The sequence below is a fragment of the Microdochium trichocladiopsis genome, assembly GCF_020744255.1.
Source record: "Microdochium trichocladiopsis strain MPI-CAGE-CH-0230 chromosome Unknown B0I36scaffold_6, whole genome shotgun sequence".
In the NCBI taxonomy this organism is placed as follows: domain Eukaryota; kingdom Fungi; phylum Ascomycota; class Sordariomycetes; order Xylariales; family Microdochiaceae; genus Microdochium; species Microdochium trichocladiopsis.
Window position 1 is genome coordinate 2,365,583 of NW_025763549.1, and position 22,539 is coordinate 2,388,121.

The 22,539-nt window shown below is 56.8% G+C and overlaps 8 protein-coding genes across 8 annotated transcripts; 2 read left to right on the forward strand and 6 right to left on the reverse strand.

Annotated features, from left to right (window-relative positions):
• Positions 1-556: 556 nt before the first annotated feature.
• Positions 557-1,144, reverse strand: B0I36DRAFT_432302 (uncharacterized protein; the record flags this gene model as incomplete). Its single annotated transcript, XM_046162614.1, has 1 exon — positions 557-1,144. The coding sequence occupies one exon, from the start codon at positions 1,142-1,144 to the stop codon at positions 656-658; it is 489 nt and encodes a 162-aa protein (XP_046011840.1). The 3' UTR covers positions 557-655.
• A 912-nt stretch (positions 1,145-2,056) lies between these two features.
• Positions 2,057-3,768, reverse strand: B0I36DRAFT_244155 (putative amino acid transporter; the record flags this gene model as incomplete). The annotated part of the gene is made up of 2 exons (XM_046150035.1): positions 2,057-3,360; positions 3,423-3,768. The coding sequence occupies 2 exons, from the start codon at positions 3,766-3,768 to the stop codon at positions 2,057-2,059; spliced, it is 1,650 nt and encodes a 549-aa protein (XP_046011841.1).
• Positions 3,769-5,157: 1,389 nt separating this feature from the next.
• Positions 5,158-6,214, forward strand: B0I36DRAFT_350408 (uncharacterized protein; the record flags this gene model as incomplete). The annotated part of the gene is made up of 2 exons (XM_046156885.1): positions 5,158-5,538; positions 5,786-6,214. The coding sequence occupies 2 exons, from the start codon at positions 5,158-5,160 to the stop codon at positions 6,212-6,214; spliced, it is 810 nt and encodes a 269-aa protein (XP_046011842.1).
• A 1,015-nt stretch (positions 6,215-7,229) lies between these two features.
• On the reverse strand, positions 7,230-8,108 carry B0I36DRAFT_133736 (uncharacterized protein). The gene is made up of 2 exons (XM_046148259.1): positions 7,696-8,108; positions 7,230-7,607 (listed from the first exon to the last, which is right to left on the reverse strand). The coding sequence occupies exons 1-2, from the start codon at positions 7,916-7,918 to the stop codon at positions 7,300-7,302; spliced, it is 531 nt and encodes a 176-aa protein (XP_046011843.1). The 5' UTR covers positions 7,919-8,108; the 3' UTR covers positions 7,230-7,299.
• A 1,408-nt stretch (positions 8,109-9,516) lies between these two features.
• B0I36DRAFT_326000 (uncharacterized protein) lies at positions 9,517-10,611 on the reverse strand. The gene is made up of 2 exons (XM_046154293.1): positions 10,311-10,611; positions 9,517-10,055 (listed from the first exon to the last, which is right to left on the reverse strand). The coding sequence occupies exons 1-2, from the start codon at positions 10,403-10,405 to the stop codon at positions 9,797-9,799; spliced, it is 354 nt and encodes a 117-aa protein (XP_046011844.1). The 5' UTR covers positions 10,406-10,611; the 3' UTR covers positions 9,517-9,796.
• Positions 10,612-11,309: 698 nt separating this feature from the next.
• Positions 11,310-13,467, reverse strand: B0I36DRAFT_326002 (Alpha/Beta hydrolase protein). The gene is made up of 3 exons (XM_046154294.1): positions 12,537-13,467; positions 11,725-12,485; positions 11,310-11,643 (listed from the first exon to the last, which is right to left on the reverse strand). The coding sequence occupies exons 1-3, from the start codon at positions 13,414-13,416 to the stop codon at positions 11,398-11,400; spliced, it is 1,887 nt and encodes a 628-aa protein (XP_046011845.1). The 5' UTR covers positions 13,417-13,467; the 3' UTR covers positions 11,310-11,397.
• Positions 13,468-14,168: 701 nt separating this feature from the next.
• Positions 14,169-18,200, reverse strand: B0I36DRAFT_432308 (uncharacterized protein). Its single transcript, XM_046162615.1, has 6 exons — positions 18,028-18,200; positions 17,860-17,987; positions 17,760-17,829; positions 17,328-17,652; positions 16,703-16,866; positions 14,169-15,848 (listed from the first exon to the last, which is right to left on the reverse strand). The coding sequence occupies exons 1-6, from the start codon at positions 18,157-18,159 to the stop codon at positions 14,241-14,243; spliced, it is 2,427 nt and encodes an 808-aa protein (XP_046011846.1). The 5' UTR covers positions 18,160-18,200; the 3' UTR covers positions 14,169-14,240.
• Positions 18,201-19,893: 1,693 nt separating this feature from the next.
• Positions 19,894-20,484, forward strand: B0I36DRAFT_326007 (uncharacterized protein). The gene has a single exon (XM_046154295.1). The coding sequence runs from the start codon at positions 20,078-20,080 to the stop codon at positions 20,288-20,290; it is 213 nt and encodes a 70-aa protein (XP_046011847.1). The 5' UTR covers positions 19,894-20,077; the 3' UTR covers positions 20,291-20,484.
• The last annotated feature ends 2,055 nt before the right edge of the window (positions 20,485-22,539 follow it).

The following is a 22,539-nucleotide window of genomic DNA, read 5'->3' on the forward strand; positions in this document are numbered from 1 at the left end:
TGGGATGAATGCAATTCTCAGTGGGCTTTGGAACTCAACCGACACGTCTTCCCGGACCTGAAGTGGGCTGATATTCACTGGCCGTATATCTATGAGACTCCTTGATCCAGAAAAACAGAGTTCCAGGCCAGCAGAAAAAAAAAAAAAAAAAAGAGAAACCGATAGTGACTTTGGGGGTAGTCTCATCATGAGGAGGATCAACGCAGCTGCATCAAGACTAGTTTCAATTAAGCTGAGGGAGGCTCGGCGTCTTGGGGAACCACGATGACGAGACATTGCCGATTCAGAGGCAGGCGAGGCCAAGCAGTGGTTGGAAGAAAACCTGTCTCCAGGGCTGCTGACGTTGTCACTGTCGTCTCACTCGAGCGGCATGCCGGCTGCGACGATGATGACAACCGATAGAGTGCCAGAGAGCTGAACAAGGCCTTCGGCGACCCAGATGGAACAGTGTGCCAAACACCAACATCCTGTTCATCTAGAAAGGCAGACTTCGACAACGTGCAACTCAATTTGTGGGCATCACCAAGTGTTGGTCCGTGATGAGGCCGCGAAATACATGGTTCAGAGGATGAAGCACCGAGTGCCCGTAGGTCAATGCGTCAAGTTCACGGCTTCCTTGCAAAATTTCATAGTGCTGGTGATGCCATCCGGTGTATCAACGGCCAGGCCAACCGCGGCGAGACAATTGCCCGTGCAACGACCACTCAGCAGCAAACTCTGTTCGAAGCATCATGTCTTTTCCACCGCGACACGTGAGGCATGTCCGCGCATGGCCAACACAATGACGGCAACCTCCGATATCAGCCCATTTGCAAGGTAGCGTCTCGTTCGAGTCAAGGATCAAGGCGCAGGAACACAGTGGAAGTGTCGAGGTGGCCGACTGTCGCACATTTGGGTCCGCAATTTGCAACGGCTCGCAACGGTTGCCTCGAGGCAAGGAATCAGGAGCAGTGGAGCGAGCTGGTCGTCGATCGGTGACGGCGCATAATATGCGCCAGCAAGGGCGTGGCTGGCAGTCTGCACGACTGGGTTGCTCGGCAAGATCCGCAAGACAGCTGTGCGTGCCACGTGCAAGCCAGCCAGAGAGGGCACTGGGTGCGCGCACCCTGCCTGCGCCCTTGTGGTGACAACCTGGGAAGGCCATGTCAACAGATGATGGTGGATTTGTCACGGATTGCACGCCCCCCGGTCGCGGCGGGTGCGCAGGGCGTGGCCTCCGGCCGGCCGCGGAGATCCACATGCGGACTTCGCCGGGCACATTTGAAGGTGCAGCGCCGTCCTTCTTCTCTTTCTTTGCAAACTGGGCTGGTCGAGTGAACCTCCTTGTTCAAGCTTCCGTGTCGTCGTCGGTGGTGTCAGAGGGGCTTCCAAGGTTTTGATCATGCGAGCTCTGGCCCCGCCAGCCCTGCCGACTTTGGCCTCAGGCCCCGGCGGAATGGTTTCCGGGCACATGGGTTGCTGCTGCGGTCTGTGGCAGCCGCGATGCACCCCATATGTGCGCCTTCCTTGTTGCACGGTTGTTGGCGACCGCGCAGACCACCGTCCGCCTCGACCGGCCAGCGACAACATCATCAGCTTCGCCCTGTGGAACACCTGAAAGTTAGCACTGCGACCAGAAGCCAGGAGCCAGAAGCCATGGCCCCGCGCAATCCAGCTCAGCACGACCTTCCATGCCATTCAACAACAGCCGGGTTCCTGCCCACAGCCGGCTCCGCCTCGAGCTCCAGTGCCCCATGTCATCCCGCTCAGCACCTCAGCCTTCACCACAAAAGCAGCGGACACCAGCACCCCACACCAGGAAATTCACAGACATCATGAGCTGGAGAGAGCAGCGAAGTGTAATGCGGTAAATTGGGTCTCAATGAGATCTACATTCGAATATTACTAGCATAGGTCGGGCAGACGACTGCCCTGATCAACCACCGTGGCCGCCGTCGAAAGCGAGTCGACTGCATCCTGGCTTATTCAGAAGCACCAACACGGCATGACGAATCTGCCACGAGGCCATCCGCTTGTCACGTTGTCGCGGACACCCTCCAGCTCCATGGCCCACATCTTAGTTGAAGATGTAGCCCAGGGCCTTCTTGGTGTGGCCAAGCGCACCCTTGACGGGAGGGGCCTCCTCGTCGGTCTCGTAGAAGCGACGGCCCTCGTCAAGGTCGATCGAGTCGAGCTTGACGTACCAGGTGCCACGGTAGTAGGCACGAGCGCCGAGCCAAAGGACAATGCAGATGATGACGGACACGTAATTGGCAAAGAAGCCCTCGACGGTGCCGGTCGGCGACGGGTCGTCGTCCAGAGGCCAGACGGCCAGGTAGAACTGGACAATGATGAGGAGGATGCACAGAGCCAGGCCGTACCAGGCGCCGTACGGGTAGATCCACGACTTCCAGGGCAGCTCCTCGGGAGTGCGGCCCTGGCGAGCCCACGCAGTGCGGAAGCGGATGTGGGACAGGCAGATCATGCCCCAGCCGAACAGGGTGAAGAGCGAGGTCAGGTTGGAGAACCAGCCAAAGACTTCGGCACCCGAGTTGCTGACGTTGAGGTAGGCGAGAGCACCGCCAACGAGGAAGGTGGGGATGAGAGCGAACCAGGGGCGGCCGGTCTTGTCAGCGCGGGTGAGAATCTTGGGGGCCATGCCGAGCTGAGCGAGACCCATCGTGGTACGGGCACCAGCGTAGGCAGAGATCGTGCCGGTGGAGATGACGGAAAGCAGGACGACGGCGTTGTGCATATGGGCCAGGGGCAAGACGCCCGCATCCTGGTACGCAATGACGTAAGGAGAGGCAGTCGTCTTGGAGCCACCGCTGCCGAAGAGACGGTCATCATCGGGGTCAAGGTTGATGGTGACCATCAACGAGCCGAGGAGGTAGAAGAGGGACAGACGAAGCCAGATGGAGCCGACAGCGCGGGGCACCGACTTTTTCGGGTTCTTGGTCTCAGCAGCGACGAGACCACAGTTCTCAGAGCCAGACATGGCGAAGATGGTGGTGGGCATGACGTTGAGGAAACCCTTGAAGCCGTTCTTGAAGGGCTTCTCGTTCCAGTAGCGGAAGCCGACCGCCTCCTTGGCACCGTGGCCGGCAGAGATGACACTCATGGAGATGATGACGACAAAGATCCAGCCGAACTTGATGGAGGAGCAGATGACCTCGATCTCACCAAAGACGCTGACGGCACCAATGTTGACGAGGACAATCACCGCCCACCAGATGGTGATCCAGGCAGCAATGGGAACGGCCTCGGTCCACCACGAGATCAGGGAGTTGGCAGCTTGGAGTTCGTTGGCAATGGTGATGACAAAGGAGAACCAGTACGACCAGCCCAGAGCGAAACTGGCGGCGGGATCGACGAACTTGCCTAGAGAGGTCATCAACCATCAGTTGGGCTCACACGGAAAGCGCGAACGAGCAAAAACTTACCGGACCACTGGACGAAAGCCGAAGGCAGAGGGTACATGATAGCCATCTCACCGATGGAGTGGACGACACACCAAATCATGGTACCGGCGAGAATATATCCGAGGAAGAGAGAGGCAGGACCGGAGCCGGCGAGGGAGGCACCAGAACCAATCCACAGACCCATTCCGATGGAAGAGCCGAGGGCAATCATGGTGACGTGGCGCGTGCTGAGCAGCCGTTGGAGCTCAGAATCGCTGCCACGGTTGTCGTGCGCGACGACATCGCCGGTGATCGAGTTGCGCTTCTCGTTGGAGGTGTTGTGACCCAACTCCACAGGGGAGGTGGTAGAATCGTCCTTGCCACTCATTTTGGGAAGTGCTGCCGTATGTCTGCGGCGACAGTGTTGCGACTACCTTGAGAAAGGAAAGGAGACGAGAGCCGGACGATCCAAAGATGCGACGACGGCAGCAGGGCAACTTATACGGACGTGAGCAGCTGCAGGGCGCAGCCTCACGTACTCCCCAAGGAGTATGGGTGCGCGCGTCGAGGCGGCCTTGGTCCCCTCACATGCGAGAAGACGTCCATCGCCCGGAGACACCGTTTGCAGGTGAGGGTCCAGGCATAGTCCAGGGAGCCAGGACTCCAGGATGTGGCCCCCCCTTCCCACCGTTATCGACATCCTGAGATGGCCCGCCACCAACCGGGCTGACATTTATCTTTGCCCCCTGAATGGGCAGGAGCACTTCCTGGCAAGACTACGATCCATACAAGGGTGTGGCACCGTTGCATAGCCGCCAAGCATATTTCGGACGATGGACGGTTCTGGACAGTGATCAACCTGCAGAGCTTGCAATCAACTGTTTTGTGGCATATCCAGATCAAAGCGTTGGTCGGAGGCTCCCCGCTGGGCAAAGGAGCCGGGCAACGATCGAAGAGGGTTGCGAAATCGTCGCCACACACGCGACAGCTTCAAAGAGAGTCTCGGGATTGTTCAAGACCCATACGTCTCTGTTCGTCCACGCACCACCCCTACGGGAGGAGCGCAGCAAGGGTCCCCGCAGACATGTGCTTGGCGGCAGATAAGACTCCGTGCCACTCCTTCGAAGACTTCTTCGAATGCTTCTATGCAGACATGCACAGTTGCCTGTCGTGCCATCCGATCGTCTGATCATTGGATGTCATTGGGAACCAGCACGTCACAACAAAGAGATGGACTCTTTGATGTAACTATCACCATCAATGGCTACTGCCAAAGTTGTTGGCGGACTAAGGCCTACGGCGCTGTATCCAGCCAGCACTACACGACATTGCCAAGCTCCTGAAGCAGTTTTGCCTATTGCGGAAGGCCTTGGCCTCCAATCTCTTGCTGCAGCATCGATTGATCATTTCAGCACATTGTGTCGGCCGATGTGGCTTCTGGATTGGCCACAACTGCGAAGGACTTCACAGCTTCAGCCAACGACGACGCATGGAAGGTTGCATGGCCAAGCACCCCACCCCAGCTGGACTTGCAAGGAGCGTATCATCACGCCTTATTCTGGTCCAGGCGGTGCGAGCCTTGGCCTTGCTTCTTTCGGGCGCCAATGCTGACCCTGGCTTGACCCGGCCTGCCTTTCCCGCCGCCAAGGGAATTCCTGCATGGACAACCATGGCCTCGGTGAGATGGTATTGGCTGATGGCTCGGCGGGCGAACCCAAAACAACATCGCCTCGCGCCTACGCCGTTTCCACCATGATGAGACCTGACGGGTATCACGATGTTGGAGGCTGTCGAAATGCTGGGTGGAGTGCACTCCATAGATAAGCCAGCCGGGGTGGAGGCACGTACGAGCTTGTCTGGAGATCAGTGGCTCTCAGCCCCACGCCGCGGCTGGGCCGAGCAGCAACAACCCATTGTCGCTCGTGGGGGAGAATTGCAGTGGCAGCATACAAGCCTCAACAAAGACACCGAGGTCATTGATTGCCGCGTGTTCTCCGCTGCACCCTCGAGCGACATGACTCGATCGACGGGACGCACCGCCCTCGCGATACGCCACAGGGACCTCCACAAAACCCCCGGAGCAGCAGGCCAGCTCTGGTACCTGCCATTTCGTGCGCGTCTGCAGTTACGATTCTTGCGCGCAAGAATAGTCGAGCAGGTCAGCAGTCCAAGGGCGGGGGAGGCTGCGCGAGCGTAACGACTTGAGACTTGGCACCTGCCAAAACTGCCACTGGTCGACGCCAAGGGCCTGTGCGAGGACCTGATGGATGTGAGTTGGCTGGACGGACGCGATGGCGCTCTGAGCCCAAGAAAACGGCCAGAGGTTCCAGCTCGCCGAGGCCCTGCTGGGGCAATGGCGACATGGCCACACAGCATTGCATGTCCCTATCTCGATATCTTGGCAGCACCCCGGCGCCCAGAAGTCCCCTGCAGCGTCCGAGGTGCTGCAGACACGGGGAAATTGGACGCTCCTCCAAACGCTGCTTGGCGCACGGCCTCAGTCGTCTCGCCGCGACCAACACCAGCATCTGGCCGCCAAACGCAACAAAAGACGTTGTAATCGCTTGGTGCCATTCTTGCGTGATACGGACCCAGCATCCGTCTTGATTCTGGGAGGTCGTACAGCCACGAGTCGCCCAATGGCCGGCGTTGTGCGAGCGAGCGAACACAGAGCCATGTTCCGCGCCTTCGCCAGTCCATCACCTGGAATCAGAGACATCGGCGTCAAGCTTTCGCCCTCGAGCTTGTCGACGCAGCACAAGGCCTGGGCAGGTGCTTATCCGTTATTGGCTGCCAAGCGCCAACGCTCGGCGGGTCAAGAAATACGCCCGTAAGCTTGAGCTGATTATCCTCGGCCAAGGCATTGTTGGATCATCTTGGCGGTTCTGGGCGCGCACCGCTGCTGTCCATTAGCAACTCAATCATCACTCTGCATTTCGATCCAGTCACGGCCAGGCAGCCAGTCTGGAGGGAGGCTTTTGGGGTTCAGTGGCACAACCACGCTTGTGGTGCAGTCGCTGCTGGCCATGCCGCCTTAGGCAACCAACGCCCGTGGATCCAGCACAATATCTCAGTTCCAGATCGTCGGACCTGTAGCAGCAAGTTGACACCAATCGTTGCGGCACTGCTCTCAGCAGATCCCTTATCATGCCATAGTTAGCATGGTCATTATGGATGTGCCAAAGGGGGATTTCGAGCATGAGCGCCCACGCAAGTGGAAGCCAAACCCCAGGCAGGGGGGAAGATAGGCGGCGGACGGTGGGCTGGACGGCCCGCCTGTTGGTTGGCATGCCTGCGGAAGATAAGCAGGGGCCCCCTGCTCGGCAAGGCTACTGTCGGCGGGTGGGGATGCAGAATAGATCCGTCACAGCCCCAAAAGCACGAATGTCGGTCGACTCTTTGGGTTAATCAAGGTAGCTGTAGCAGGTGAGCCAAACGACGCCTCTTTGAGGCACCTGCCGGTTGGTCCTGTTTTGCCCGAGCGCTGTTCTCAGCCTCATGTTGAGGTGAATCAGACTCTGCCGGGACCACAAACTGCTGGCCAAAGAGCTGCGCATCATCAAGAGCGGTAGATATTTCAGTTTCAAGGATGCAAGCACCCGTTTCTGCGTTATCAGAGCAATGCGAGCGCGCCTATGGTCTCCACGAATCATCTATCGGTTATCTACCTACAACAAGGAGCATGCGCCAGGCCGTATTTCAGCAACAACCAGTGACGTTGCGCGAGTTACGAGCTTGACGTCTTCGGGTGTGGCAGCCTTGAGGGCAGAAACAGACTAGACCGGCCCATGCGAGCGGAGTCTAGAAGGCTTCCATGCGTATGCATCTCGCGCCTGTGCGGGTACATGGTCAGCTGGGAGGTAACTCATCAGAGGCAACAACCTACGAGGCTCCTCCAATGGATGGCTATCTCCAGCGCCTATGGTGGCGAAATGATGTTGTCCCGACCCGACCCGAGCTTCGGATTGGCTGCGAGACCAAGGGTTTGAGGGCAATGGGTGAGGCATGCAAAATTTGTGCGAGCTCGACAAGAGGAGCATATGCATTGGAACAGCAGCACCTGCCACCTCGAGTGGGAGCTGCTGTGGTCAGGCTCAGGGATGACAGAGATGATGTGATTGGGGACCTTCTCCTGGAGGGCAGCGGGAGTGTCACAAGACCACGAGCCAAGAGATGCCCAAGGGTAGACATCGTCCTCTCGATTGGACCGTCGAGAGCATCCCCATCCTGCTTACCGTCAGGCTCAGCGGCAGCCAGACAGGCAAGGACGGGATTTGGACAGCCGATTGCCAACAGCAGCTGCCAAGATACGTACCTGATCGACCACTTCTTCTAGAAGATTGACGGAAGCCGTGAAACATGCGGAAGCAGTGAGGATGCAAGGACGCTCGCAAGTGGCGATTCATGATGTCTAAAGTCTTAACTTGTCTCCTCAAGCCCTGGACTGTTGTCAGAGGGACTTCTCCAGCCCTCTTCCCCTTTGGGAGAATTGCAGATGTGAAGAAAAGCGCCGCGCGGAGGATGAAAGAGGTCTTCATTTCAACCTCCAAACCTGACCAGAAGACTACGAGCTCATTAGTTTTGGCCCATGGAAGCACGTCTCTTCACGGGCAGGGCACTTGGTCGTTGTATCGACCTGTGACCCAGCAGTGGCTGAGAGATCTTCCCGTTTAAATGCCGTGACAGCTGCGACAACAAACCGGTGTTCCGTGCTCCAGGCTAATCCGCCACGGCCCGAGGTATGGTGAGACATTGCTGTTTCCCCGAGCCCCCAGCCAAAGACGGGGTAGGTGCTCTTCCTGGTACCAGAACGATTTGCTGCTCTTGCTCCAGCATGGGCTATTTAAACCTCGGCAAGGTGCAGACTAATTAGTTCTCGGCTTGTATCGTGAAAGCCTGGGGCCGACCTAGCTTTCTGGTCAGCTGACGAGCGGGCAGGCCAAGGGCCCCTCCTCTCTCTCTCCGGACTTCTGAGCCAGAAAGGGTAGTGGGCGCTCGGGGATGTGTCCGATTCGTGGGAACTGGGTTAGGAGTACATGTCTACCAGGATGCCAATTGGCTGCTTTTAATCTAGGGGCGCGTGTACGTGACCAGGGAGGGGGGGTTCGTGTCCCACAGCCCGGGGGGGGGGGGGGGGGGGGGATAGATGAGCCAGCTAGGTACGGATTACTGGACAGGGCAACAAAAAGGGGGTTGCTGTACCATGGCTCGGTCCCCCGATGGCTAACCTCCTTCTTATTTGGGAAAGGGCTTGTCGTTTTTGGGGGCCTGTTCGGATCCGAGGTGAGGACGAGTTGATAATTCGGGTTTGTTGGGGTTCATTCAGCAAGCGGTGCAAGGGCGGCGGGCCGCGTGTCGGGCAGGATCTGAGAGAGAGAAAGAGAGAGTGGGTTTCACTGGAGACGGTTACGAACTCGTTTGAGGTTTTTTGGTCGTTCATAAAGTCTGTGGTGTGCCTGACCTATAGCGCTTGTGTCGTGATTGGGTCGTGTTAGACTGAGTATAGTGAACGACGCTCCGCTGTTGGGGGTTCTCTTGTATTGTTTTTATTTCCTCTTCTTTTTTTCTTTAATTTCTTGCTGAGCTTTGGTTACTGCAGTCTTGATTTTAGAACAAAGTAGACCGAGATTGATGCAGGTAAAATCAGAAGTGTTATCACTCTGCCTTGGAAGAGTCAAATACTCATCTTAGAGTCGTCCTGAGCTCAGTTGTTCTTTTGCTAGTACAAAGTTTCGGTCCCTCCAAGGCAGGCTAGACTAAATCACATATCCCGTGATCGCAGAAATTAGCTAATGCCAGAGCCCAATTTCTGCCCTGGACAGCCATTTTGTTCTTGTGCTTGTGAATAGATATGTCCAGTGGAAACAAGGGTATCAGCGGCACCATTTAAATATTGGTTTCCGTGCATTATAATAAATTTTCTATAGTTCAGCCAACTAAGCGAAATGTATGTTATCAAAAGTATTGCAGCGTTTCAATACCCCTCGTTCCGGAGCAAATCATCGGTGAGTTTCATCACTTGTTCTGTTGATGTTTTTAATCCATAATGGTAGAAAATGCCACGGACAAATCGGCATGCTATACCTTACCACCACGTACCATATCAGTTAGACAGTGGAAGCTGAGCAAACACGAATACTATACTCAAATATTCTCGTTACTCAATGACGGTAGCTGAGCGAAGCCTAGACTTTCTGCATGATGATTTGGCCGTCTCGGCATAAAGATAACATTTGCCATCATTGTCATGCCTCACTCCGCATTATTGCTATACACCGCTTCAACCCAAGGAGAGACGTCAACTGGCTCTTTTCAAGACCTCGCCATAAATTCTCCCCAAAAGCCCACTCACTCCCCTCCACCCGATTCTTGCAGTGCCACTCCAACAAAAAGAAACCCTCCGATTTCACCCCTACTCACGCCGTGCCGTTCTTGCGTTGCCCAACGAAAAAGGCAAGGCCATAGTCCTCGGTCGTGAACGTGATCTTGCTGCCCTTGGGGAAGTAGAAGACGTCGCCGGCGACCGCCTTGTCGACCTTGTTGCCGGCCTCGTCGCTGATCTGGAAGGAGCCCTCGATGATGATCTTCATCTCGTGGTACGTGTACTCATAGACGAGCGGGGTGCCCTTCTCTAGGCGGTAGAACCCGGATGTTATGGGTGCTGCCTCGTCGGTTCTTTTTTGTTTTTGGAACGCACGCCTATTAGCGGTCGAGGACTCAGATCACGGGATGGTGGTGGGGATGGGTACTGCTGCTGATGCAGTAGTCGGAGTTGTAGTAGTAGCCTCCGAGCTTGGCGCGGGCCAATTTATTTTGCCCGCCGGATAGACAGATAGACAGACATACAGCGAGCCATTTGTGCCACCAACAACTCGAGGGGCGGGGGGATAAAGTGGAATATGGATTTCTTCTGGGGGGGCAGAAACTCACGAGGTCGATACGTCGCCCAGAAAGGCGTTCTCGTTGGCGATGAGCGGGGGCTTCGTGCCCGAAGCCTTGGGGAAGTACTGTAGTGCGGCAGCCATGGCTGAGTTGCGACGCTTCAAACAGAAAAGTTTGTTTGCTACGTGGATAGCGTGTAGAAGTCTGAAGTCTCGATTGTCGAGTTGGATTCACAAAAGTCGTACTGGCGCGCACACGGTGGCCTGATCGGGGAGAGAGTTGGAGAGAGTTCTCGGTGACAAACGATGATAAGGCCTGCTCTTCACAATGGCAAGAAAGATTGTTCAGTCAGAAGGGTTTGAGCGTGTACAGATGGAGCGGCGGCATGTGATTGAACTTTATATAAAAACCCACGCTAGCAAGACAAGCTGCCTCGGGATGACGAAGCTCCATAGCCTCTGCCGGGAGACACCTCGCCCGTAAGCACCAGCACGAAGATAAGGTATTGCGCTGCAGATGTGATAGAGCTTCGTGAGGCTTCTCTGAACCAATTGCGGACAAAATAGGCATGGAGTAAAAGTAAGTGGGTGACTGCGCGCGGCTCTCTGACGGCTGCGGGGTCACAGTCCTTCGAGAATATCCGTAGGACCAAGGTGTGTGTGTGTAAGCCGCAGGTGGTTACTGGCGGAGAGCAGCACGCGTTTGGTGGTTGCGTAGTGGTTGACTCGGGCTAAAATCTCCCAAAGAGGCAATCCCAAACCTCTGGCGCGCCCTAAGGCAGGCTTCCCCCAGGTGTGGAGGTTGCGGAGCACTAACTATCTGGCGGGGTCACCAAGGTCCCCTAGGTGCTGTAGGTGCTGTGATGCTCACTGGAGACAGCTGAGCTTGCTGGACAAGTTGAAACTCGTACCGACCTGCCTAGGTCTTGTAAACAACACATTCATTTCAACAGCTTGTGTGCCGCACCGCGTCGTACCCCGGGCAACAGCGCAAGAGCGCAAGGTGTGCAAACTCGCCATATCGTCCTTGTCACGCCAAGCATTGGTGCATCGTTCAGCTTCTGGAGTCTTGCAGCAGCCGTCTTATCTATCTAGGACAGGAACAATGCTGACGCCAATAAGTATCATCCCACCCCTCACGCAAGGCCCTGTCGCTTCGGCAGCCACTGCGATCTGCACAGTCCCAGGCTCGCCGCTGACAGCTCTTCCCGAGCATCACGGTACATCCGTCCACGCTGTGACGCAGGATCCACCAACGGGATGTCTTCGAACGGATGGTAGTCTGGCTCACAAGCTTCCCCGTCCGCTGGGAGTGTCCCGTTCTGAAAGTATGCGCGGATGTGAGCAGCCGTGCAGGCGGAAGGCGCAGATAGCGTGGTATGCTGAGCGCCGGAAGTTGTTGCGTTAGTGATGAGAGGCTACACCCCCAGTTTGGAGACGGCTTGCGAGATGGAGACACTTACGCCATAAGAGTTCTGTGTCAAGACCACTGACCCAGGGAAAAGCTCCGAGTTGTTCCTGGCGCTTACCAGGGGCGTAATGTTGTCGGCAATGTTGGCGACGTACAGGATCGGGTGGGCTGTGGTGCCCCCGAAAGGACCACTGAACCGCCACCTGGGCCGAACTTTCCTGCCCACGCAGACCAGGCGGAAGACTGCGTTGACCTCGCCCGCGATGGAGCTGATGGTCTTGTACTGCTCGACAATATCGACAAACTCTTCCAGGGTGTCGTTGTTGGGCAGGCCGTCCGCGCACGCGATGGCTGGATACGCTTCGCCATTGTCTTCCTCCAGTCGGGGTAATGTAGGAGGGAGCGCATCAATGGAGCAGAATGAAGACTCCGGGTCGTCGGCCAGCACCGTGTCATAGAAAGAACGCCCGTTTCCGCGTTCGAGGTCCGCGAGTATCCTCGCAAAGACTGGGAACATCAACAGAGGCTGATACATGGTCCTGGTGATGAAGCGCTTCAGGTGCGACCAGGTGACGAGCTGAGGCATATCGGGCCCTCGCTCTGGATCAGCATCGACGATGATCGGTCTATACCGGAGTGTTTGCAGGAGCTGAGCGAGACGTTGTGCGATGGCTTCTGGCGACTCTGCATAGAATGCGCAAGGGATGGGTCCCGCTTGGTGACAGTAAAAGTAAAAGGCCTCCATGACTTTGTCGGTATCACGGAGGAAGTTGATGTGCTTGTCCTCGGCCCACTCCTGGTAGTCAACATTTCCTGTACTGCGTGTTTAGCCACAGGCGAATCGAGCTGGGCCAGAGTACTGACCGTCGCTGACCAGTCTCTCGACCCTGTCTGGATACATGGAGGCGAAGTAGCCTCCGAGCACGGTCCCGTACGAGAAGCCCCAGTACCTGAGCTTGTCATAGCCCATCTGATCAAGTATCTCCAGCATGTCCCGTGCGTGAGAGGCCGTGCCGATGTGCTCGAGAAGGCGCGTCTCCTGCATCGACTGCTCACACACAGCTGAGATGGCCAGGGCTCTCACGTACGCATCGTTGACAATGCCGGAATGGGCCCCAGGAACTCCGACGTCTTGCAAGTCCCAGAGGCGTCTCTTCTGGTCATGCCGCCAGCAGTCGATGCGCGGCAGAGAGGCCCCGACTCCTCGCGGATCAAAGGTGACGATGTCGTGGTTGCGACCAACGATGGACTGGATCAGGTGGCCATGGTCACGAATAGACCAGACACCCGAGCCACCAGGCCCCCCAGGATTGAAGAACACTGGGCCAAGGTACTCCCCAGGTGCATCTGGGTCTGCGCGCAAACGAATGACTGCGAGGATGATGCGCAAGTCATCGGACGGGTCGAGCCAGTCCATCGGAAGGTCAAGCCGGGCACAGTCGAACTCTCCTTCGAAGCATGCATGCCATTCGAGCTTTCGGCTCGGTGCGATGTTGGCCCAGTCCCCATTTCCGCTGTGGGCCGTCTGGGGAACTCCATAGTTGTTGTCAACAAACTCATGGCCACCGCGATTCAGCGGATTCCATACGACATGGAAGAAAATAAGGCCCAGGACAATGCTCGCAAGGGCGTTGGCGATATTGCGCAAGAGGCTTGCGTCCTTGGTGGTCTCCGTCCGCAAGGACCAGGCTGGCCCGACTCTGGGCTTCTCGAATATGGGTTCCTTGGACATCCTGCCGACCATCAGACCACGCCTGGGCTAGAGAATGAAGCCATGATAACCATGCTGGGATCATCACCTCCTCTTCGAAGGGGGACGAGAGCCAGAAATATATTGGGCGCCCCCTGATCACGGCCGCAGGCTCGCCAAGCCGAGGACACCGCCTGACTGGCTATCAGGCGGCTCAGATACATGCCGCCGCGAAATAGCTCACAGCTCATTGGTGCTGACAGGCCGCATGCAGGAATGACGCGGGGCTACTGAGACAACGGCACACGGCAGCGTCAAATTCGGGGACCATTAGGGGTCTTGCCAGACCGTCTGGTTGGTTCGCGGGGAGCTGCGCAGACCCCACTGATAACCATTGTTGAAGACATGTCCCAGCCAAAAGTTGTCGTGAGGAGCGGCGAGCCTTTGCACCACTCTGTATGACTCAGGCTGGCTCCCTTCTGAAGTGTAGAGCTTGTCCTTCGGGGATCTCGAGTCGGGACTGTGGATAATTCCTCTGACTCGTGGAGCCCGGGCACGACGAAGTGAGCATCGTATTAATAGCGCAAAGACAAGACACATTGAATGTCACGGACGGTTCAAAGGGGAAAGATGGGGAGGCAGGGCCATGGGCTGCAGACCAGTACAACTTGGCCAATTACGGACTCTGGAGCAACGAGCTCCAATAAATGGGAACTTTGCCTGCCTCAAGTGACCATCGAGCCGACGTCCCCGAAGCACGTATCACCGAGTGGTCTTTCAGTCGCTTGTCTGCTTCCGAGCCACGTGTGGTTCACAACCAAGCTTCATGTAGAATGAATTAAATGTATTACAACTATAAGCAGAAATGGCCCAGTACGTCATGTCAACCTCGGCGAGGACCCTCTCCGCTTTGGATCGCGCTCCGACCTCGCCCCAACGACATGGGCAAAGGGCGTCTTTGCGCTCTGCAGCGGGTCGACCTGCGCCATGACATAGTCGTCCATGTAGTGCACGACCGTCGCGCTCATGACGCTGCCCTTCTCGGCCATCTCGGCCGCCGCCTCGCGGTCCTCCTCCTGGCTCGCCTCGCTGCCAGTCCGGCTGATGATGCTCCGCCGTGAGCTGTTGTCCCCGTGGTGGTGTTGATGGTGATGCTTGCTGCCGCGGCGGTGGCTGCTGCGCGTGGTGATGCTGGGCGGACTTTGATGTTCGGTGCCGCCAGACTTTGACCGCTGCAGCTCAATCTCGTCGTCGCGCTCGGCGTCAGTCGAGTAGCGCATGTGCCGCGTGATCTTGACCTCCTGGGTCACAAAGATGGTGCCCATCAGGGCCTTGCTCAGGGTGGGCCAGAAGACGGGGATCGACGCGCAGATGATGGCCAGGTTGACCTCGATGATGCCCAGGCAGATGGCGCTGCTCCCGTACCACGTCGGGTCAAACGTCGGCCACGTCGTCGCCCGGTGCGCCACCATGTCCCCGAACCGCCAGATGGACGCCCCGATGACGAGCGCCCCGAGTGCGAACAGGCCCGCCAGGCCCCCGCGCGTCTGCCGGTTAATGTCCTTGCTGAAGTACTTTGGCAGCGGGATGCAGAGCACCACAATGTCGAAGAACATGTTGGACGCCGCCTGCGTCGTGTACGTGGCCACAAAGTGCTCGAGGTTGTCGGCCCCAAACCCCCAGCAGTTGCGCTCGCGGCCCCAGGTCCAGTAGTCGCTGACGGGGTTGCACGGGATCCACGCCAGTGAGGCAAAGACGAGGCCCCAGGCGAGCACGACGCAGAACATGGCCTTTGTGAAGAGCCGCATCCGGCCAGTCTCGTACAGCCGCAGGTACTGGAGCAGCAGCGAGAGCTTGACGAGCAACGACGACAGCTGGTAGCTGCCGTTGCAGATGTAAAACGTCTTGAGCCACTTGTCCGCCTCCGCGGGGGCAATGAGCAGGAAGTGCTGGCCCAGGCCGTGGTTGACGGAGACGCAGACAGTGATGCTGCCCAGGTGGCCTGTGAGGATGAACAGCATAACACACAGGTCATCCCACCCGGGCATTCGCACGATGAAGAAGCGCGTGTACAGCCGGAAGCCCACGCACAACGACGACAGCAGCATGAGACTGATTGTCAGTCCGCGGATGGTCGTGGGGTTGTTCCAGCCGGTGCTGGTCTCGTCCAGGTTGTTCTGGTGGCCCAGCATGCCCATGACGGTTGTAGGTGTCGCCATTTTGACGAGGATGTTGCCTTGTCTTGGTCTTGGTAAGTGTTGCAATGCCTGCTGCGGGAAACGTCGCTTTACGTCTCTCGGCACATGTTCGACCTTGAAAGCGGATTTGTCGAGTCCTGGCTGTTTCTTGGTCCGTGTCTTGGTTGACGCACTTGTCGTCACGAGGTAGCTCCAGGACGTGTTTATATTAGCCTTCTTCGAGAGCAGGTCGCCTTCCTCGCCGGCCTCTGGTGTTGCTGTCTCGCCCTGCTGTCGATGTCGTTGGACCTTGTGGCTATCGAAAGTAAGGCAGTGAAACCCTCGCGGCTTTGTAAGAAGGTCCGTAAAGAACACCAAAAAAAAGAAGAAACTCCAGGTCGTCGGAGTATTTGCTTGTTGAACACGGGATGGGGAAGCAGAATGCAGTCCCCGGTCGAAAAAGAGCGTGTGGGTAAGAGTGTGTTTGCTGTAAGTGCGTCAAGAAGTGGGATGTACCGGGGTACAAGGTACAAGGTACAAGGGCAACGCTTTACCGCTCTCCTTGTCGTTTGTCAACCATCAGGGGTCCGCGGGGGAGCAAGCGGTACATGGATGCAAGGCGAGGGGGGCGAGGGAAACCTCGCAACCTTTATGAACCAGCAGAGCCCTTGTGGAAGCAGCATCGTGGGTCCGCGGGGGAAGCTGTCTAGCGTGTGCAGTAGCACGTACGCGGGCCTAGCCATCGAGTCATGATAGTCCTCACTGGTGGGATTCTTTGCATAGGAGGGGGGAGGCAAGCCGACTGCTCGTGCTGCTGCTGGTCCCGGTATCAGTAACTGCTATCCTATCTGCAAGCGTGTCGGAGAATGGGGTGGCTGGCTCTTTGGGCCCCCTTGGCGTCAAGTGGTGGCTGCACCACCACTTCGGCCATACTCGAGGAACTTTTTGGATCGTTCCTCCTATTGCTACGGTGCTGGACCGAGACGCCATGCCGCGCTGCGACCTATAACAGACGCACTAGGTCTGCTGATCCTGCCACCGAGGCCAGGGGTGTTGACTGCACTGGTGTGTTGCACTAGACTGGCGTGTTGTCTGTGTGTCAGTCTGCCGTCCTTCTTGGGGTTAGAGAGCAAGCAACGCATGCGTCGCGCTTGCTTGCTTACGTGCGTGCTTGCTTGGTCGGCGGCATGTGCAGTGCACGGGGCTGAAGTCCGGCGCGGCGCCCACGGTCCTGGATTACAGTGGTTTTTGCGGACGCGGTGCTTGTGCTCAGACTCTGTGGTGTCGGGCCAGCGCCAGCGCCAAACTACGGAGGAGCTCCCCGTGGCTAGCGGGCAGAGCCGGTCCATCGAGGGGAGCTCGTTCCTAGACTTTTGCGGGGGGTTTGTCCGGTGAAGGTCCTCCGCGACTTGACGAGCATCCCAGCGAAACAAAGATGGGCTCCAGCTCGAGTTAGAGATTGCGGTCGATGTTGCACGTGCTCCCTGGCATCGTATGGTCCCCTTTGGCAGCAGCGAATATGCTGTGCCGCCACGGACTCAGGAAGCGACTGGCATGTCGCAGGGGAGCCAGGGGTATGCTTGTCCTCGATGCACATGGAAAGCGTCAAAGGATTGCGGCAACGATGGGTACCGCCAGGGGCGGGGGGACCCAGGAGGGTGGCCTGGTTTGCACGTCGCAATCAAGCATGCAGTTAAGGTAGGTTGGAAAGGTTTGGAGGATCTTGCCTGAGTACTCGGCCACATCAGGGCATGTGCTTGCAAGCTGTCGAGTTGTCCCGGCACATACTACGCAGAGCACTGCCAACGACGAATGCCAGCGAGAACCACGGTGTGGCACCCACGTCACTACTCGGAGGCCTGCATTGCGAGAGGAGAGCGCGGGCAGGGTCGATCCACAAGCAGATGCAGAGACGATTCAGGCCCTGTAGCGATTTAAGGACAGAGATCTGCTCGCAGGCGGCAGCTAGCCAGATGGACTCTAGCACATCCAGGTGTTTCCTGGCATCCTGCGTCCCTTCCTTGCAAAACACCAGCTCTGAAACCAGCCTATGATCAACTAGCTCGGGAAGTGATGGCACCGAGCCACTACAGCGAGCTGGGCCTAGTGCAAGCTAGACAATGACAGTCAGCCAGCTCAATGGGCGGCGGGCACCAGACTGTTGTTTAAGCTGTAGATCCCGTCCGAACGTGCAGCGTCCATCCCTGATCATCACCTCACTTTCTCTGACATCTGTGCAATTCCCATAGGCTCGGCGGCGACGACGTCGATGGTCGTGATGTGAGGCAAGCTGGATAACATTCAGCATGCTCGTTCTTACACTAGATTCTCGACCCAGCCAGTTCGATATCCGCCAACGAGCTTGGGCTGCCCCTGCGAACAATTTGAGGCCTTCACACTGACAAAGCTCCTCCCGTCCAGCGCTGTCACAGCAGACTGGCACCAGCCCTACCCATCGCCCTTCGTGCACGGCGATTTGCATGCCCACCTGCTCCTTGCGCTTCTCTGAGACTCGGATATCCTCCCTTGCGGCACTGCCTGTCTTGGCTGCTCGGCTTGCTGCCGACCAGGCGTCCTGTCCAGTCGTGAGAGCACACTTGCGCACGCACGCGCGGGACATGCCGCCTGTGAATGCGACGTCGCGAGAACCATGCCCTGGTCTTTGCCCTGCCTTGTCCAGAGTGTGTCGCGATCAAGCAGGGAAGCACTCGCAAGATATAGCACATGGCGTGTCAAATCCACAAGGATTGCGGGCGAGTCTTGATTGCAACGGTCATGCCCGTGTGTGAGTCTTGTCGACCAGGGATGGAGCAGTGCAGCCGGGCATGGCGGACCAGGATTCGTTGCGAGGGACAGGGGTCGTTGAAGGCAACCAGAGACATGGTGGGTGAGTGACAAATATTCCAAAAGTCAGGTTGTTTCATTTGATTGGTTCCGAGCTTTTAGTCGACGATCACACCAGATCGTGAGCCGCCGCAAGTGCGTGATCGACAGCGCCGTTGAAAGCTGCTGGCTCTAGCTCCTGGAAATTAGCCCCCTTCGCGCAAGTGTCGACTAGCTTCGCCGAAGCCTGGCATTGTTCCGTTGTTCCGGTCTAGCGTTGCCGAGCAATGCGACAGAATATCAAAGTGCCCGCCACCGAGTAATTGGCGTGGCGTCAAGCTTGATACTGAGACCGCCCGTCCCTCCAAGCTGACGAGATGGCTGCCAGAGACAGCTAGCTTGTTGTATCAGCCCTGCATTAGCGTGGCCATCTTCAACCGTGAACGAGCCGATGATTCGTTCTTTTCTCCTTATTGTCCAAAGCTGTAGTGGTTGTCGAACAAGCTTGGAAAGTGGTAAGCCAAGCTCAGTGAGATGAGGCATGTGGCGCGAATTGCAGGTGCCTCCGGCTTGTCATACATACGAGCGAACGCGCAGAAAGTGCATGTTGCCGGATTTCGGTGGGTATCTCCAGGGTCAGCATTCGTAAAGTCATCTTTTATCGTCAAAGTCCTCATTTTTAGCTGTGGGCCACAATTCTTCGAACGGGTATTGGGATCTGCCCAGGCCTAGGAGTTTTTTTCATCGAGCAGCGGGTTCAGAACTGCGGGCCGACGACAACAGTTCATGAACGCAGAAACCCACTAGACCCGGTCTCTCTGTGCACTACATGACCTTTGTCAACCGGCCAGAACAGGGAGCCAAGGTCGTGTCCCGTCGGCACACCGGTGCTCCTACTATCGACATTTCCAACCCCGCCGCACGGACAGGTTTAACATTGCCTGTGGTTCCCGAGCCGGAATCCGCACAGCTTATCCCTTTTGAAATGCTCATACCATACTGCGTAGTACTCCGTATTGCGATCAGGTGCGTTCAACACGTTCATTTACACATGTGGAGTGCTTCTGGGGCAGATCCCAAACTGGACAGCTAAGCCGGTCAAAGCGTGCCATCAACTACGAGCTGTGTCGTACTTCCATGCATGTATTCGTCTGTGCCTAACCCTCTACCGCCTGTTCCCATGGCCTCGATCCGTGAACCAACAGAAATGCCAGGGCCCGGAATCACATCCGGGGAACCGCGGAACGATCCGGCAGGAACGCATCCTTTGGGACTGGCATCTTCGTCACAACCGTTCGCGCGCGTGCATCTGTCGAAAATGTGAATGTTGTCGCCCCCCTTGAGGGGCCCGTACCCAGGCACATGCTTGCGTTGGGTCGGGTCGGCGGTCATGCAGCAGACGTCCATCGCAGGGTGCACCACAGCAGCAGCGTTACCACAGCGGGGAGGAAGCCCCCCTCGCTGGCAGGATCAGCGCCTAGCCAGGGCCCTGGGTCCCCGGGCTTGGCTTGGCTAGCCCACTGTAAGTAATCCCGTGGCCCACCACTGCTTAGTTGTTGTGGATTCCGTACTTACTGCGTAGCTGGCTGGTGATCCTGGTGCTAAAGAATTTTGGCTCCTGGGGAGGGGGCTCGAGCACAAGCTGTGGATTGCAGCTGATGCCGTGCGCGAATTGATCGATTTTTCAAGTCGGTAGTCTGCTGATCTCATCGAGGATGCTCTGGCAGAATTGCTCCGTGGCAACAATATGGCTTTTTTTTGGCATAGTTTTTCTGCACGGTCATTGCAGAATGACAGGTACGGCCCGACTTGCATGGAAAGTTGCATCTTCGGCCATGCCTGGCTTCAGGGGTCGTCGTCATGGGGCAGGGGCACCGGAAAGCCCGCCGCGGGACTCACTGATTGGCATGTTGGCTTGTTGCTCGTAGAGATCCTTGAAGGAAGGCGACAGCCTTGAGGGCCGGGTTGTATGAACCCTGACAGGCTGTTTGCAAAGGTCGGCCGCTTGAACTTCGGTCAACAAACCTAATGTCGTATTTTAACGCCTCTTGTCGTGTGGCATGGCGGGCAAGAATGGTTGCAATGCGTGGGGCCCTAAGCACCATGTGGTATTAGTCTAGGAGAAATGCTTCATTACGAGGTAGGATGATATCGAAACGGATATCCCGGGGGCAGGGATTGCTCGCCCAAAAGGACATATGGCTTGCACGTGTCTTTGGGTCCCTGATGTCAACTGTCACGCCGGCTTCGGCCGATCACGATGGAGAAGGCGAACGTGCCTGTGCGGCATGAGATCCGTCGGCTCTTGAGCTGTTGTGGATCATGATGGACAAAAGGCCTTCCAGGGAAGAAATCACTTCGGCGGTCGCTACGGTGGGTACCAAGGAAAAAGGCAAGTGATCTTTCGAAGCGCAGCCTCAATTGTGTTATTCGCGTCTTGTGGCTTCGTGCAGGTTGAGATGCCTGAGCATGAACGTTGTTTGGACGCGATCCGGGACGATCGCTGCCGGGGTTGGATACCGCTCATCAATCCAGGGGACAGCTGCCGGCATCCGAGCCAGGGTCACTAGGCTCACAACATCAGACAGAAAGACCGGCCCTAGGGGTGTCACGACAAGCAGCTTCGTTGTATCATTCGCTCGCTCATCTCGAATTTCCCACGCGGACTCGCCGTCTCGCTGGTTCGGCGCAAGAACGCCGGGCCCCAATTCGTTTCCCCGGAGTCCCCCGAGCATGATGCAACTCGAGCCGGTACATGCCCGTCTCTACTTTGGCGACGATACAGAACAGCCGGTGTACAGTAGCATTCAAACCCACCGGGCCATATGATTGCTGCTATATATATTTGAACGCTATGAAACGGTATTCCCATACTGTCGGGACCCAATCAGGAACATGTTGCCCCGTCACGAGGACAAAATCTGTCCGAAAGGGGCAGAGCGAGCCCGGTGACGGGTGCCACGGCCGACTTATCGAGAAGTTGCTCCGGTCGAGGAGGGCTCAATCCTGGGCGGACATCACCACACGATGGCACGCTGGGCCCGTCAGGGGGTATCGGGTCATTATTGGACCAGGGTGTTCTGATATCGGACATTTTGTGAGGTCAGCAGGAGATTGGAGGGGACGGATTCGGTATCACAGCCGAGTCGAAACGTCACAACAGCCGTGAACCCTGCCTGACAGAATACTGCGGTATGGCCTAGGATATACTGACGTCGATCAATCCGACCAACGAACCAAAGTTGTGTACATTTCCCACCAATGTTTTCAGATGATGATCTGACATGTCGCTTTTCCTAGCACATCCAAGCCAGTCATTGCCTCGTTCTCATCTTGCAAAAGTACCAACGAGCAACTCCAAGCTCTGGAATCTGATGATCGTCTCCGGATGGCACTTCACCTTTGGCACCCAACAATCATATCAGGTCATTCTGACACGTTACCCCGGATATAGGACAAACCCTAAGCAGCAGATAGGCAATCGTAGCATGAACGCGCCACCGGACACTTTCAGTACGAGTTCAGAAACATCGCCGTCAAGGGGTTATAAGATTTCCCACATATGCCCATCAACCCGGGGCTCTTGCAAAAGTGCCACGGAGCAAATGCTGACGACACACACCACACCACACCATCACCATCACCATCCTTCCAGCCCAGATGGCCCCGGAAGTGACAGCGTATAGTGGTCCGTCGATGGATTGCAATGTCCCCCTTTTTCCAAAGAGTCAATCAGAGAGCCAGGCCACCTGACGTGCCGTCATCATTTGTGCAAAATGACCACCGCCAGCGCCTCGCCGCTCACCGGTGTGACTCTGGGAAGACACACACACACACACGGCGCCCTCCCGCCGTTGAACCCGGGGGGGAACTTTTGTCAGCTCCATCTCCATGTAAGCCCCGAGGACACAAGTCCTTCAAGTGGAAAAGAGAGAGGTGGATGTAGAGCCAGACAGAGTCAAGGCAGACTGAAGCGTGACTGAGCAAGTTATTTTGGCTGTACATTTCCTTGAAATGCCACAACACGCCCATCGTCGAAGATGGGCGGATGTAATTTCCACAGAGCGGTTGTCACCGGTTCTGCGGGGATCGCATTGACAAGGGGCCCCCCCTTTCCACGCAGAGCTCCGTCGGAAAAGATCCTGACCGGAGAGAATGTTACGAGCGGCGCGGAGGA

Coding starts and splice junctions, on each gene's coding strand:
- B0I36DRAFT_133736 (XM_046148259.1), bottom strand. CDS start 7,918: ATGAAGACCTCTTTCATCCTCCGCGCGGCGCTTTTCTTCACATCTGCA. Junction 7,608..7,695: donor TAGAAGAAGTGGTCGATCAG/GTACGTATCTTG, acceptor GACGGTAAGCAG/GATGGGGATGCTCTCGACGG.
- B0I36DRAFT_326000 (XM_046154293.1), bottom strand. CDS start 10,405: ATGGCTGCCGCACTACAGTACTTCCCCAAGGCTTCGGGCACGAAGCCC. Junction 10,056..10,310: donor CTGGGCGACGTATCGACCTC/GTGAGTTTCTGC, acceptor AAAACAAAAAAG/AACCGACGAGGCAGCACCCA.
- B0I36DRAFT_326002 (XM_046154294.1), bottom strand. CDS start 13,416: ATGGTCGGCAGGATGTCCAAGGAACCCATATTCGAGAAGCCCAGAGTC. Junction 12,486..12,536: donor CGAGAGACTGGTCAGCGACG/GTCAGTACTCTG, acceptor CACGCAGTACAG/GAAATGTTGACTACCAGGAG. Junction 11,644..11,724: donor TGACACAGAACTCTTATGGC/GTAAGTGTCTCC, acceptor TCCGGCGCTCAG/CATACCACGCTATCTGCGCC.
- B0I36DRAFT_432308 (XM_046162615.1), bottom strand. CDS start 18,159: ATGTCCCGCGCGTGCGTGCGCAAGTGTGCTCTCACGACTGGACAGGAC. Junction 17,830..17,859: donor GGCTGGGTCGAGAATCTAGT/GTAAGAACGAGC, acceptor AATGTTATCCAG/CTTGCCTCACATCACGACCA. Junction 17,653..17,759: donor TTGCACAGATGTCAGAGAAA/GTGAGGTGATGA, acceptor GTCATTGTCTAG/CTTGCACTAGGCCCAGCTCG.
- B0I36DRAFT_326007 (XM_046154295.1), top strand. CDS start 20,078: ATGCTCTGGCAGAATTGCTCCGTGGCAACAATATGGCTTTTTTTTGGC.